The following is a 14754-nucleotide window of genomic DNA, read 5'->3' as shown; positions in this document are numbered from 1 at the left end:
GGCTGTACCTACCGCACCACAAAACTCCCTCCCAACAGCTGACCCTAACAACTACACAGACCTCCCTTTATGACAATCACAGGGAGTGCCAAACATCTCCCGACTGACACCGAACATCTCAAATGTATCGTTGTCCCACCCAACTCTTCCCGAGGCATCCCCAGCCCCACGTCTCAATCTTCTCCTCCACATTAGTCAGATATGATGTTCAAACACATCATCCAACCAAAATATAAACAAATGTTGGACGACTACTGCGCTCAAATCTAAGGCCAAATTCTACTAGTGTTCAAGAGTTTTATCTGGCTGATTCGGTGTTAGGGCCAATATGAAGGGTTTGGTCAAGTGATAAAGGAGAAGGCTGCTGTAATTGACGGAACAGTTAGGCCGGAAACAAGGCCTCAGTGATGGTGCAAAGATGGTTGCGGGAATGGGGATGGGGAAGAATGTACACAGATATATTGGTCTGAACTAGTAGGAAACAAGGGCACAGATGAGGATTGCCTTTTTTAAAGGCTTTTATATCAAAAGCATACGTAAATAAATAACGGAACAGAGTAATGGACCATGAAAAATAAATCAACAAATGCATACATCGTGGTTCATTATTGTTGTTACATGCAATTTTTATTTTTTTTTCACGGATCCAATCCTTTAAAAAAAAATATTTCAATACACACTCATCTCCTTGACGAGTGTGTAAAGGAAGACTAGGATGTAATAATACTATGAGTCTATGAGAGTATCCTAATCTAATTTTTAATACTATTTATCTCAATATGAACTGCGTCATATTGGCCAACTTCCCAATGACGGTTTGAGGGTGGGCCATCTACATGGATGCCCTACTAAACATATCTAAAAATAAAAGACAACTTATCTTTATTTAGGACAATTTAATATGCATGAATATTCCTGGAGATAAATTTTTGGCCTTGCCATTATGAGAGAAAAAAATAAGCGCATTATCTTGCTCCTTGTATTGGATGGCGAGAAGATACATAAGGAGGCCTCTACTCCAAAAAGTAACACAACCTAAGTCACAAAATGTCCGAGGCTCTTTGACAGCAATTACCTAAAGAGAAACTATAAAAACACACTAAAAGATACATTATAATGCTCCCGATCCAAAAGAGGTACAACATACCTCAATCTACTTTCATATGATCCCATCACAAGTGGAATCTGGGTGCTCGTGAGGTTTCTCCTCAAACAGCAACAACCTCAGCTTGTCTCATAAATTTCCCTTTGTTCGCCTCATCATATCGACGAATTGTCCAAAAACTGTAACAATGTAAGCAACCATGAATGAAAGAAGATTAATACCGCCTTTAAGATATGTTAACAGTTTATGACATGGATTTAGGCTTTAGAGCATCGCTTCATAGATAGGCCTATTCTGTAACCCCAAATTAAATGGAAGAATATATGATGATTTGGGTTGGCTTCACATGTGAGACTAATCCATACAAGATTCACTAGTGCATAAGAACAGCCACTAGGTTATTTACAGTTGGAATAAAAGATGCATTTTTTACAACAAAACTCAAGGGGACTTGTAATTACCAAGGTCAGAATCATGAGGACCAGGAGACGCTTCTGGGTGGTACTGAAGAGACATAATGTTCATAGCTGGGAAGGCAAGACCAGCACAGCTCCCGTCATTAAGATTAACATGCGTCACTTCAACTCCCTCTGGTAGTGTTGCAGGGTCTACTGCATAGTTGTGGTTCTGCGCCACAATACAAAATAAATAAACAATAAGTATGAATGGTTAAACATACAAGTGACTGTTGAATCTTGTGTGAGAAGATCTCATGAGTTAGACCAACCAAAGTACCTATGTATTGCTTAATTAATTCCATGGCTGATGAGTTGTGTATCATTAAATCTTATAATGTGAGACCTTCTCATATAAATTTTTGTGATTTTCAGAATTCACCAACTCTTTAGAAAATTACCTGTGAACTAATTTCGACCTGGCCATTCTGCATATTACGGACAGGATGGTTTCCTCCATGATGACCAAATTTCATTTTGTAGGTTTTACCACCCAAGGCCTGTCCAAGTAACTGGTGGCCCATGCATATTCCAAAAATGGGAACCTGTCCAAGCAATGCTTTCACTGATTCAACAGCATATGGAACTGCTGAGGGATCTCCAGGACCGTTGCTGAAAAGAATACCATCTGGTTTCATTTTCAGAACCTCAGATGCTGGCCATGTTGAAGGGACAACTGTGATGTTACATCCATACGATGCCAAGCGTCTCAAAATGTTTTGCTTGACCCCAAAATCATAAGCAACGACCTTTGTGTTTAGCATATCACAAAGAGAAATCAAATTAAAATAGAAACCTTACAGTTCGTTAGATTTGAAAGTAAGAGATCGGGTATAGAAATGTACATTGAAAGATTCTCCATGTCGACCATCTATATTAAACTCCCAGTTATCATCGGTTTTATCAACCCATTGATAAGGAGCCTGGCATGTTACACCACTTATCAAATCAACTCCTGCACAAAGGAAACCCAAAATTCAGGTTTACATCATCTAATTATCTCTCTCTATAATCACAACAGGCAGCAAGCTCACCAACTATGTCCCAAGAACGAGCCGTTTCTAAGAGCTGCTCATCGGATTTTGATTTTTCTGTACTCAATACACCAATAAGGCTCCCATCTTCCCGCAGTCTACGAGTGATAGCTCGAGTATCAACATCATCTATTTCATGGTTCAAAATAATCCAAAGTGAGTCAGCAACTTGAATATGCAAACCAAATAAAATGGCATTCTAAGAAACCATGTGACACCAAAAAAAAAGGATTTCAACTTACATATACCCATGATGTTCCTTTTTGCTAAATACTGTCCAAGAGTATCGACACATCTCCAATTAGAAGTGCTACAAGAACAAACAAATTTTTCAAAAAATAACCTCAACAGATTCTACAAAGCCTTTTTCAAAATGCAAAGATAGATTCTTTGGATACATGCTGGACAATGATCAAAGTATCAAACCTGATGCTCAAGCTTCTGATCACAAGCCCGGCAAGAAAACACTGCCTTGATTCTTCATCATCTGAAATGAAAGAATCCCCAATCTTAGTTTCTTATCTCTAATGGATGGATGAAATTGCTAATGGAAAACGTAACTACACACTCACCAAAGTTAACACCAGTGTTGCCAATATGAGGGTTAGTCATCAAGACAAACTGGCCAGCATAACTCGGGTCAGTCAAAATTTCCTGATACCTGGAATGTAAAAAGATGTTTAGTCCCTAATACTTGAAACATAAGCTTCTGTCAAATGCGGAAACTTAGCGGTAGATAGGACAAGCTTACCCAGTCAAAGAAGTATTGAACACAACTTCACCAACTTGTGTCCCAGTAGCGCCAAATGATTTGGCATTCCAGATGGAACCATCTTCAAGCACCAGTCTGGCATCTGATACCTTCCATGGTCGGTTTCCCTGACCTACGGTTTCAGCCGGACAAAGTATGTAAATAACAGTCTGGCATCTGCTTGCTAATACATCCCACATTTCCTACTTTACTTACACTCTAAGAAGAAACTGATCAATATTTCTATATTCTTCTCGTTTTCTACACAAACTCGCTACTTTAACCACCCAAAATCGTAATCCCTTTGAACGCACCTTCCTTTGCCTCTAAATGTATACAAAGGAGAGCTGAATTGTATTCAGTATTACGGTTAAAGGCCAACATTCACTGTTAACCATACTTTGCTAAGATTGTAACCGCAAACATTTTGCTGTTCTCTTATCACGGAAACTCACTGTCTAAATTTGTACTCCGTAACACTCATCGTCTAACCAGCGCATTTTTGCAATCTAGATGTTCTAGGGGCTTTAAAATATACTCTTTCCGTCTCAGTCATTTACTTCCCTATTGATATTCATCGTGATGCGTATTTTAATCAAAAGTAAACAAATGACTGGGACGGAGGAGTATATTAACAGCATTCGGAACGAAACACCAACAAAGAAGAAACAAACACAAACATTTCGCTACAAAATAAAATTGAGTACATAAGTAACGGAACAAATACTGGCGTAAGGCGGCCTTAAACAAGTATATTCTAAAGCGAGTGATTTAGATAAATACCTAGAGAGAGGGCGGGAGATGCGGCGGTGGAGGAAGAAGCGTGTACGGCGATGCGACGGCGGATGGACGGCGATGAGAGAGAAGGAGCGGCGGAGTGAAGACGGAGGAGGATAGATGATGAAGATGGGGTTTTATTGTCTAGAAGCAATGCCGGAGATGATGAGTGCGGAGCTATGGCCGCCATTGTTGGTAACAGTTGATGCTTTTACTGGTGGTGATGGATTGCTCTACAGATGTAAGAAAGCTAACAGCTCTTTTTCTGGATGCCCAGTTTTAGGGTTTGTTTGGGAACACAAGGTAACTAACACTTGCGCAGGTATACAACGCTATTTTACGGGTCTTTTGGTTCGGTTTCGGTCGGTTTCGGTTTCGGGTCGGTTAGTTAGATCATTTCGAATTTGATTATCGGAATTTGTTGTGTTTTGAATCGAGTACTTTTTGGGTACGATTAATAATTTCCTTGAACTGACGTAAATTTTTTGTTAAATGTTGTTGATATGAGTACGGAAGCGAAAATAAAATAAAGAGTCACCGAGATTTGAGTTAATAGGGTTTAGAATAAAGACGCCGATCTTTATTATAAACGAGATTGAAAAACCTCAATCCCGTTCAAACCTTGAGATTGGTGATCAAACTTGATCGATTTTCTGAAATCTTTATTATAAACCTGAATGAAGATTCCTAATACAACACCTATTGTCCTACGCCTAGGCAATTCACTACGATCGAAATTGTCATTATTTTAATTAAAGGTTTTTTGTCAAACACAACCTTTAAATTTTTTTTTTTTCCAAACACCACATTTTAAAAAAAAAGTTTGTAAAACAAAACCTTTAATAAATTTGTTGTTGTCAAACACGACTTTTTGGCTGAAGGACTTAGCATTTTGCAATGGGGTAACTTTCAATCGATGTTTGGGATAGCAAACGATGTCGGTTTGAGGTGTTCTTGGACTCGTTGGAAAGCTGGAAATACAAGCTTTTCATGGGTTATCAACACGATGGTCAAAGGTGGCCTTATGTGGAGTCTATTGTTGTGTAAAGTAAGGCTGGTCGGAGAGATTAGCGAGTGGTCGGGTATTTTTAGTGGGTCTTTTAAAGAGGTTATGATGCTTTGTTTGGTCTGAAAATTGGTACTCCCTCCATTCAACTCCACTTTACAAGTATTCTATTTCCGTCCATTCAACTCCACTTTACAGGTTTCCTTATTTGGACATGTAAAAGACCTTTCTATCCTTATTGAAAATCTATATTTACAAAAAATGTCATTCATACCCCACACAAATCCACCATAAAACTCACCTTTATATTTTTTTAATATCTTTAACCCCACCATTCCCTTTCCCTATGTACTTTTAATAGTTTTTTTAATCCGTTTCTTAATACCCGCGCAAAAAGCAATGTTGCAAAGTGGAGTTGAATGGAGGGAGTATGTAGGTAGTGGGGAGTGTAAGGTAAGCTGTAGTTGTGTTGTTTTTTGTGGTTGATTACAAGTAGTGGTTCGAGGGGAGTTAATTTGAAGGTAAAAAACATTCAAAAGAATGTCAATAGGATTTCTTTTTTATGGGTCAATTCACTCACCTCAAACCAGCACTTACAACAAACAACCACAAAAAAACACACAACTACGGCCTACCTTACACTCCCTGCTACCTACATACCAATTTTCAGACCAAACAAAGCATCATAACCTCTTTAAAAGACCCACTAAAAATCCCCGACCACTCGTTAATCTCTCCGACCAGCCTTACTTTACACAATAATAGACCCCACATAAGGCGCCTTTGACCATCGTATTGATAACCCCTGGAAAGCTTGTATTTCCACCTTTCCAACGAGTCCAAAAACGCCTCAAACCGACATCGTTAGCTATCTCAAACATCGACTGAAAGTTACCCCATTACAAAATGTTAAGTCCTTCGGCCAAAAAGTCGTGTTTGACAACAAAAAAATTATTAAAGGTTGTGTTTTACAAAAAAAAAATTAAAGGTGGTGTTTGGAAGATTTTTTTTTTTAAAGGTTGTGTTTGACAAAATACCCTTTAATTAAGTACTCCTATGGATGATGAAAATCTTTATTTTAATTAACTGCCACTTAGCTTGCCTCCTAGTCGAACCCGAATATTCGACCCATTTATCTTGTATGATTAGGACTCTTATGCAGTGATTTACTTGTCTTGTTGAGGAGCCCGAGTTCGACCCTCCTTCTTGCTATTTCACATCCAGAATTATACTATTTTCTTTTTGTGGTGTATTAGTCTATTTTTGGCAAAAGTTTTACACAAGTGAGCTTAGTTTATCATTAATTTTTCACTTTTTTTGTTATTTACTTGATCTCTGTGCCAGAAGAAATAAGTAGATAACACATCACCAGGACCGAGGTAGTAATAATCAAAGTACCATATCAAGTGTTTCTATGAGAAATTATTGATATTTTTAAGTGAGGCCAATTGATTCGGCTATTAGTTCAAATGTACTTAGATTCAAGCATTATTCGATTATACTTAAATTATTTCAGTTTGATTTAATTCAGATTGGGATTGAGTTTTGGTTATTGTTCAAGATAAACATACGTAAGTTTTGACAGGTATATTTTGCCCAAATTCTCATTATAGACGGACACTATCCGTCTATAGCTATAGACAGATAGCGTTTTCCTCACAAATGAAAGTGGATAGTGCAAGTGGGTGGAAAATGGATACTCCCACATGCACACCCATCTCCATTTTGTGAGAGGATCACTATCCGTCTATAGCTAATACTAGGGGTGTTTATCGGTCCAAAATCGGACCGGACCGGATAAACCCGCGGACCGGATAACCACATATCCCAAGACCGCGGACCGGACAGGTTAAAAGGGGACCCGAACCGGACCGGAACCCTTTAGGTCCGGATTTTTCCGGGTTTGGACCGGACCGGTACTAACTTATAAGGCAAATTTAGTTTTAAGTATTTTTTAATGTGGAACGGACCGGAGACCGGTCACCATATTTTTTGGGACCCGGAGACCGGACTGATATGTATACGGTCTGGACCGGACCGACCGGACCGGACCGACCGGACCGGTCGGTCCGGGTCGGTCCGTTTTACCGGTCCAGACCACTTTTTGTTCACCCTACTAATAACGGATAGTGTGTATCTATAATGAGAGGGACTATATACCGATCCAGATCACTTTTTGTTCACCCTACTAATAACGGATAGTGTGTATCTATAATGAGAGGGACTATATATTTTGAAAGCTCAAACAACCAAACAAACAAGTAAACAAAACTACACACTGAACTCAAACTCATTGACGACTTGTACAAGGTTACCAACACACACCAAATGGCGGCGGCAGCAGCAGCAGCAGCGATTACACCACAGTCAGCATCCTCGATACGATATGAAGCCAACTTTCTCTCCTCCCGAACATCATCACTCTTCCGCCCTCATTCCCTCACTTTCTCCGTTCCACATTCTCTCTCCTCGCCGTGCATCCGCCGACACATCATCTCCGCTCATGCTGCTCCCTCGGCGACCACTGCGTCTCCGCTGTCTTCCGCCTTTTCTCTAGGTTTTCTTATTCATCGTTTTTTTTACTCTGGTTTTACTGTTTGTCTTGTGTTGCATGCTAGGGTTTATCATACAGCACTTCACTGATTTAGTTGCTAATGCAAGGGTAAGACTGCGTACATCCGACCCTCCCTTAGCAATTTCCGGGAGTCATTGAGGCACTGGGGGTATTGCTAGGTTTATTGTAGCTAACTGATTTCTGTTCGCATTCCCCCTCCCCCCCTCCACCTTGAAGTCAGAACTAGGGGGCTAGCAGGGCAATCGCCCTCTTATTTCGTTAGTACTCCCTTCGTCCCGGTCATTTGTTGTCCTTTCGTTTTGGCACAAAGACCAAGGAAAGGGGAGAAGGCCAAATATTAAATGACAAGTGGAATAAATTGAGTGTGAATGATCAGAAACTTTTAGTTTATTAGCCAATGTGCCCCTTTTGGTTGTCAATTCAAATGCGCTCCATTTCTATAAGATGATGCTGATGATTGTTATGATGATTGATGACATCTTTGTGAAGTTGGACCCATCCATTCAATTTGGGAGATTTTGCGTTCACATTTGTTTCTCTAGGGACGTAAACTGCAATGCTATTCAACACTAGCCTGTTATTTACATGAACAAAAAATAACATGAGAGTTTACATGAATAAATGTGTTCTATCTGCGGTTAATTGCAATGTTGAATTTTTGTTCTTGGGGATGTTTAAAGATATTTTAGCTTGGTTTGGTAAAGGTTTTGAAGATTGTTTGTCGGTGGCTTGTGTTTGTATTTTGTCTTCCTTGTCCTCTCTTATACTCATTTAGTATATACCGTCTCTATTCCTTTTGAGTTGCTCCCTTACAGTTCCCCGCAATTATTTAAGGCAGTGATTTTCCTCTTCTCTTCTTTGCAAAAGCTTGACCCTTTTTCTTTTTTAGTTCTATGTATCTACAATGACTGAATATACACTCTTCGAGTCTTTGAGGAAAAAAATCAGGGACAGCTGGTAAATTTACTGCTGTATATTGAACAGACTAATCTTTGTTGGTTGTGTCAATTGTCGAGGAAGTAATGCATCATTGAAGCTTAAAAGAAGAGATCGAGATTGTGTATATAAATAAGAAGTGGTGTGTGGCACGTGAGGGGTGAGGTAGACATGAATAGATCGTGTTGACGTTGTTTATATGCAACTTTGACAAGTTAACACGTGTTTTCTACACAAAGCATTTGGTATATGCTTTTCTTAAGGATTTGTACTTCTATAGTATTACGAAGTTCTGAAAATTTCTCGTCTGTCACAGACAGATTACGACTTGAGAGTGGTGCCAGTGCATCTTCACTTGTATAATTTTTGTCCCTCTAGTCCTCACATCATCCCTCCCTTTGTCCTTTGAGTGGGTTAGAATCGCTCTTTCTTAAATGGTATTGAATGAATAATAGATATTATTACTAGCTTCCCATGAAACTTGCTTTGTTTATCATGTCTGTGGTTGATAACTAGGTTCCTAACATGTGTTGTTTATAAGCTAAGTTCCACACCTGGAAGTTCCTACCTCATCAGGTTTGTAGAGCAAATATCGTTTGTTATTTGAGTTTGTCTCGTCATTTGTTTGGTTAAAAGCAGTTATCTGTTGAATTCAGGCATAAAAAAGAGTTGTTTATTGGTTTGGGCAGCGATTTTCTTTCTCCCTTTTATTGAGTGCTGGGGTAAATATTACTGTGGCAGTTGAAGGGATTCCTGAGATGTTGAATGAGTCCTCCAGTTGTTTCCTCTTTTCCATTTCGCTGTTTACATTAATTATTTGTTCACCTCTCTTTTATACTATAGAAACTTCCTTTCAATCTTCCCTTTCTTTGAATGTTTCTCTTTCCCTTTCTTCAAATGTTTCTCTCTTGAGCTTTAAATATAATTAAAGGCAAACTATTGGGCAAAATGGTCAAAAGTTACGCCTGAGTGCCACACTCGATGTGTCTCCCAAAGAGATACTCCGTAATTGTTTGTTGATTAATTGACTTCGAAACAACGTCTTTGGGTTGGTTAACACAAGGATAAGGTTGCATACATATGACCCCTTACCCGTCTTCTTCGTGAGCTACTGAAGCACTTGGGTAGTGTTACTGTAAGGTTGTTGTAAGGTGTTGGTAATTGAACAATTAAAGAAAAAGGGGGAGAAGGTTGGAGATGTTCAGTTTACCTTTCATGACTGTTAACTCTCTTGTTGAAATTGACTTTGGATGCTTGGTAACTTCATCCTTCTTTTGAATTTCCATGGGATTTTCTGGTACAAAAAATGTTATCAGCTTAGTATGTTATGCTCTCAAACTAGCATTGTAAAGGGATGCAGTGAATTTTCCTTCTCGTCCTTGAAGAATTACTTTGTTCAGTATTCTATGAGTTAATACGGAGTATTATCTATCTCAGAGGATTGGTCCTTTTTTAATTTATGTTTGTTAGGGGAAACACTTGTGCTTCATTGTAGTCTATGTTTGTTTAGGGGAACCCTTGTGCTTCTGATGTTTCATTTAACATTTCTTCTTTGAAAACATGTTTAACTCATTGGCGTTGCCAATATATTTTCGACATTCTTATTTCTTCTGTTTTCAACAGAGAAAGTAGATAAAAAGGATTTCTTGCACATCACTGACTATGATAAGTCTACAATCTTGAAGATCCTAGACCGAGCAATAGAGGTTAAAGCCTTACTAAAATCAGGAGATCGGTCGTTTCAACCATTCAAGGGGAAAACTATGGCTATGATATTTGCAAAACCATCCATGAGGACACGAGTATCGTTTGAGACAGGGTTTTCCTTGTTAGGAGGGCACGCAATATATTTGGGACCCGATGACATTCAAATGGGAAAACGTGAGGAAACTCGAGACATTGCTCGTGTACTCTGTCGTTATAATGACATTATTATGGCTCGTGTTTTTGCTCATCAGGTATGTTGGTGAGTTTCTATGACAGTCTTGTAACCTGGTAAGTAAGGCGAAGTTATGTGATGATTTGTTTTTTCTATTATTTTGATGCTTTAATGAATCTCTATTATAATTTATATCTAGCAAGTTTTATGAAAGGGGGAGCTTTGAGAACTGTTATTTTAATGTATCACTGGTCTGCATTTTTGTTACTTGTTTTGAAGCTAGAGGTCCGACTTTGATAGAGTGCTGAGATTCTTCAATCTAAGAATACAGGCTTGTAAAGCCATGTAACCTGCTTGTATACACATCATAGTTTCCTCACTCCACTGTATTGGAAACAGGCTTAAAACTGTAGAAACCTGCTTGTATACTCATCCTAGTTTCCTCACTCCACTGTATCGGAAACAGGCTTAAAACTGTAGAAAATTGCTGTTACATCCTTGATTGGACATTTGTTCTTTGGTTATAAAAGTTCAGTGGGTATGTGATAGCAATGTTTTGTTCTGCAAAAGAGACGAGTTCTCCCAGAATCGGACTTACTCCCTCATATTTCAACTCTAGTTTTTTGAGCTAAAGATCTTATATTATACACTCTGTTGCCCTTTAATCCCTAGTAAGACTCGCATAAATGTATTGGTGTACATCAATATTGCTGTTAAAGATTGATTAAAAATAAACTAGTTAGGCATATTGTTATGCCGCCTGCAATGACCGGGATATTACAGTGTAAAGTTGTTTCTTGTCTTTCTAGACGTTGAAGTTAAATCTATGTTAATCTACCATGCTTTTCTAGTAACTGGTTAGGTGAACCGGTAACCTTTTAAACATTGAGAAGAGTTGTCCATCTCCATTCCCTCTTCTTTTTGGTTGTCCTAGTTCATTCTTTCATTACGGACATGCATGACTTGAACTAATGGAACTATTGTTTGTTTACAGGACATTCTTGACCTAGCTAAGTATGCCTCTGTTCCTGTTGTCAATGGCCTAACCGATTACAATCACCCTTGCCAAATAATGGCCGATGCACTCACGATGATTGAACATGTTGGAAGCATTGAAGGAACCAAGGTGAAGTTTTGTCTATATTCAATCTCTTGGGACAGTTCATATTCTTCTCTCTTTTTGGTGGGCTCTGGTCTGTGGAATGATGCATACACCGTGTAGTTAGTGTCAAAATAATCATTCATCATCCTCTAATGACCTAGCCTTTTCGGCGTATATAGAGCTGAATTTGGGAGACATTAACTGGTAGATTCAAGTTGTAGGACCTGAGGTTCTTTGACACCGGAAAGGTCAAAGTCGTGTGTTGTGCCCTTTTTGTTCTTAAATAATTCTAAATTCTAAATTTTGCATAAAAAGGTATATTAACGGGACTGCAGAGTCATTAGTTGTCCCTTCAACTATACATTTTAGTATTGTACTGACTAGTTTATCTTATATCGACTCCGTTTGACCAGGTGGTTTATGTTGGGGATGGAAACAATATTGTGCATTCCTGGCTACTCTTGGCAGCAGTTATTCCTTTCCATTTTGTATGTGCATGCCCCAAGGGATTTGAACCTGATCAGAAGACAGTGGAGAAGGCCCGAGCAGCTGGTATCAGCAAAATAGAGATAACTAATGATGTAAAAGACGCTGTTATTGGTGCTGACGTTGTTTACTCTGATGTTTGGGCTAGCATGGGCCAGAAAGAAGAAGCTGAGCACCGTCGGAAAGTCTTCCAAGGATTTCAGGTAAAAGCGATGACTAAATTAGCTTACCAATTGACTTTTCATGCTTGATAAAGCACCAGGCCGCCTCATCAAATATCTCAAATTCGTAAGAAATATGATTTCACACAGTACTTTATGTAGATCGTCCTATCTATCTTACTAATTAAGCATTAATACAAACATCATTAGTATTATCTTATTCTAACTCCATCCCAAATTCATTGTCCTCATTTGACTTGTCAGTCAACTGATGTCAACTTTTGACTATTAATTTCATCAAATATACTTACGAGATACCGGTTAAGGTGTTGCTTTGTGACCGTGAGGTCAGGGGTTCAAGTCCTTGGAGCGGCCTCTTGCCAAAATGTCAAGGGAAGGCTTGCCCCAATTACGCCCAGTGGTGGGACCCTTCCCCGGACCCCCGTCTAGCGGGGACTCCATCGTACACCAGGCTGCCCTTTTTTTATACTTACGAGATACAATGCTAAAGTAGTCATGTTTGATTCAAACAACTATTTTCTTACGAATCTATTCTGGAAGTTGTAACTTGTGAGGAAATATGGTCAAAAGTAACCATGTTTGACAATCAAAGTCGATTTAGGACATTATAAATGGGATAAAGGGAGTTAATCAGTTAAATTTTATATGGTGAAATTGTCTCCCAAGAAAGACTAACACCATCGAAATAGGTAGGCCACGTCTGACGACTTTTCTGAATTTACTATCAGGTGGACGAGACACTGATGAAGTTAGCAGGACCAAAGGCCTACTTCATGCACTGTTTACCTGCTGAGAGAGGTGTTGAAGTGACTGACGGAGTCATTGAAGCCCCCAACTCCATAGTGTTTCCTCAAGCTGAGAACCGGATGCATGCTCAAAATGCCATTATGCTACACGTACTTGACGCCTGATTATTAAGTCGACATTTCTAAGCTCGTACTGTATCTGTGTTTTTATGTTTGTTTATCTGTGGTTTTATGTTTCTGGAAAAGTCAGAAATATAGGATTTGTAGGCTTTGTTCTCTCCCGACATGTTTCAGTATTTTGCTACTCGTACTAGTTGTCGACTAATTGGTGCAATAAACTAATTACTAGTTTTAAACCCGTGCAAAATTGCACGGGTATGTATTTGGGCCAGTATTAATGTTTTTGGATGCATATTTGTTTTTTCATTTCTATTGTACTTATCTAGTTGGTCTAAATCTACGATCTACATAATTTATCATGACGATATTAACGTTGCCTATCATTCGTACTTGTAGAAGTAGAAATTACTCGGTAGCCTATCATTGTCATCTTCCGAATTCAGAGTGCGAGACTGATAGTAAAATTGCCAGAATTTTTGCTCCAAGTACATAAATCTTCGGTGATGAACGGCTTTCTATACAGATCTGAGAGGATTATTTTTTCTAAAAAGAACATATTTTAAAGTTTTTCGACTGTTAACTTATCGTGTTGTTATTATTAAAAAAAATATTTATTACAACAATTGCGAATTATTTATTATAAAAATTTTATTAAAATTTTTTTAATCACTTGTAAATTAAATTAAAATTTATTTGTTTTTTTACAGTTAAAAAAAATTAAAATTTGCTTTAAATTCTAGTTGAAGACTAAATTAACTCGGTTGCCTATCATTGTCACCTACCATTTTCGGTGTGCGCGACTGATAGTTAAGTTGCCGAGTTTTATATTCCAAGTAAATACTCCGTCATAATTGATTTTTTTTAAACAAAAATTTTTATACCATGTACTTTTAAAAAATTATGTTGGGGATGTTGTTGCTGCATGATACAATAATAGTAACCAAAATACATGAATATTTTATACTCCAAGTAAATACTCCATCAAGATTTATTTTTTAAACAAAAATTATTGTACCATGTAGTTTTAAAAAATTATGTTTATGTTCGATCCCGTATATAAATGTAATTCCTTCTTGAAATTATGTAATTTTATTATTATGTAATTTTGTTTTAAAAATTATGTAATTCAATTTCATTTACTCGCATTTGTAATTCAATCTGCGTATATGTTATTAATTTTATTTACACGGAATGTATAAAATTATTTCATAATATTAATTCATAGAATTTTTTCATAATATTATTTCATAGAATTTGTGTAAGATTTTAATTTATCGCGTGTTTGAAAAGACATTTAAATCGAAGAAATAAATACATCGACACTCACGGCCCCACCATAACATGAATTTCCAAAAAAAAAAAAAAAAAAAAAAAACTGCATTAATGACGTGGCGCGCTGAGGATTGAGTATTGTCTTTTGTATTAATATAGATAAGATTGACCCTCAACCCTAGAGCATTATCAAACTCGAGCACTATCTTTCTTTTAATGAATAAAATGTCCGTTACTCCATTTGCATTTATCCACACGGAGGATTTTGATCTCCAGGGCTTGTATATCGATGGAGATGGAGAGTATTAAGTACTCCGTAATTGATTGA

The 14754-nt window shown here is 37.9% G+C and overlaps 2 protein-coding genes across 3 annotated transcripts; one reads left to right on the top strand and one right to left on the bottom strand.

Annotated features, from left to right (window-relative positions):
- Positions 1-916: 916 nt before the first annotated feature.
- Positions 917-4486, bottom strand: LOC141606310 (carbamoyl phosphate synthase small chain, chloroplastic). Its single transcript, XM_074425396.1, has 10 exons — positions 4129-4486; positions 3346-3478; positions 3167-3255; positions 3021-3081; positions 2837-2904; positions 2595-2723; positions 2406-2515; positions 1962-2309; positions 1567-1732; positions 917-1284 (listed from the first exon to the last, which is right to left on the bottom strand). Exons 1-10 carry the CDS (start codon positions 4310-4312, stop codon positions 1235-1237), a joined length of 1338 nt encoding a protein of 445 aa, XP_074281497.1. The 5' UTR covers positions 4313-4486; the 3' UTR covers positions 917-1234.
- A 2862-nt stretch (positions 4487-7348) lies between these two features.
- LOC141606307 (ornithine transcarbamylase, chloroplastic) lies at positions 7349-14666 on the top strand. Of its 2 annotated transcripts, XR_012526649.1 has the most exons (6): positions 7349-7685; positions 10263-10597; positions 11513-11644; positions 12034-12309; positions 13017-13382; positions 14591-14666. XR_012526649.1 is itself a non-coding variant. In XM_074425393.1 (5 exons), the coding sequence occupies exons 1-5, from the start codon at positions 7457-7459 to the stop codon at positions 13197-13199; spliced, it is 1155 nt and encodes a 384-aa protein (XP_074281494.1). In that variant the 5' UTR covers positions 7349-7456; the 3' UTR covers positions 13200-13460. The 2 variants fall into 2 exon arrangements, 1 of the variants encoding a protein (XP_074281494.1); XM_074425393.1 differs by lacking the exon at positions 14591-14666 and having other exon boundaries at positions 13017-13460.
- The last annotated feature ends 88 nt before the right edge of the window (positions 14667-14754 follow it).

This window comes from Silene latifolia, chromosome 10 (genome assembly GCF_048544455.1).
Source record: "Silene latifolia isolate original U9 population chromosome 10, ASM4854445v1, whole genome shotgun sequence".
NCBI classification, from domain to species: domain Eukaryota; kingdom Viridiplantae; phylum Streptophyta; class Magnoliopsida; order Caryophyllales; family Caryophyllaceae; genus Silene; species Silene latifolia.
Note: the sequence above shows the minus strand (reverse complement) of the source record. Positions and strands in the feature narration are given on the sequence as shown.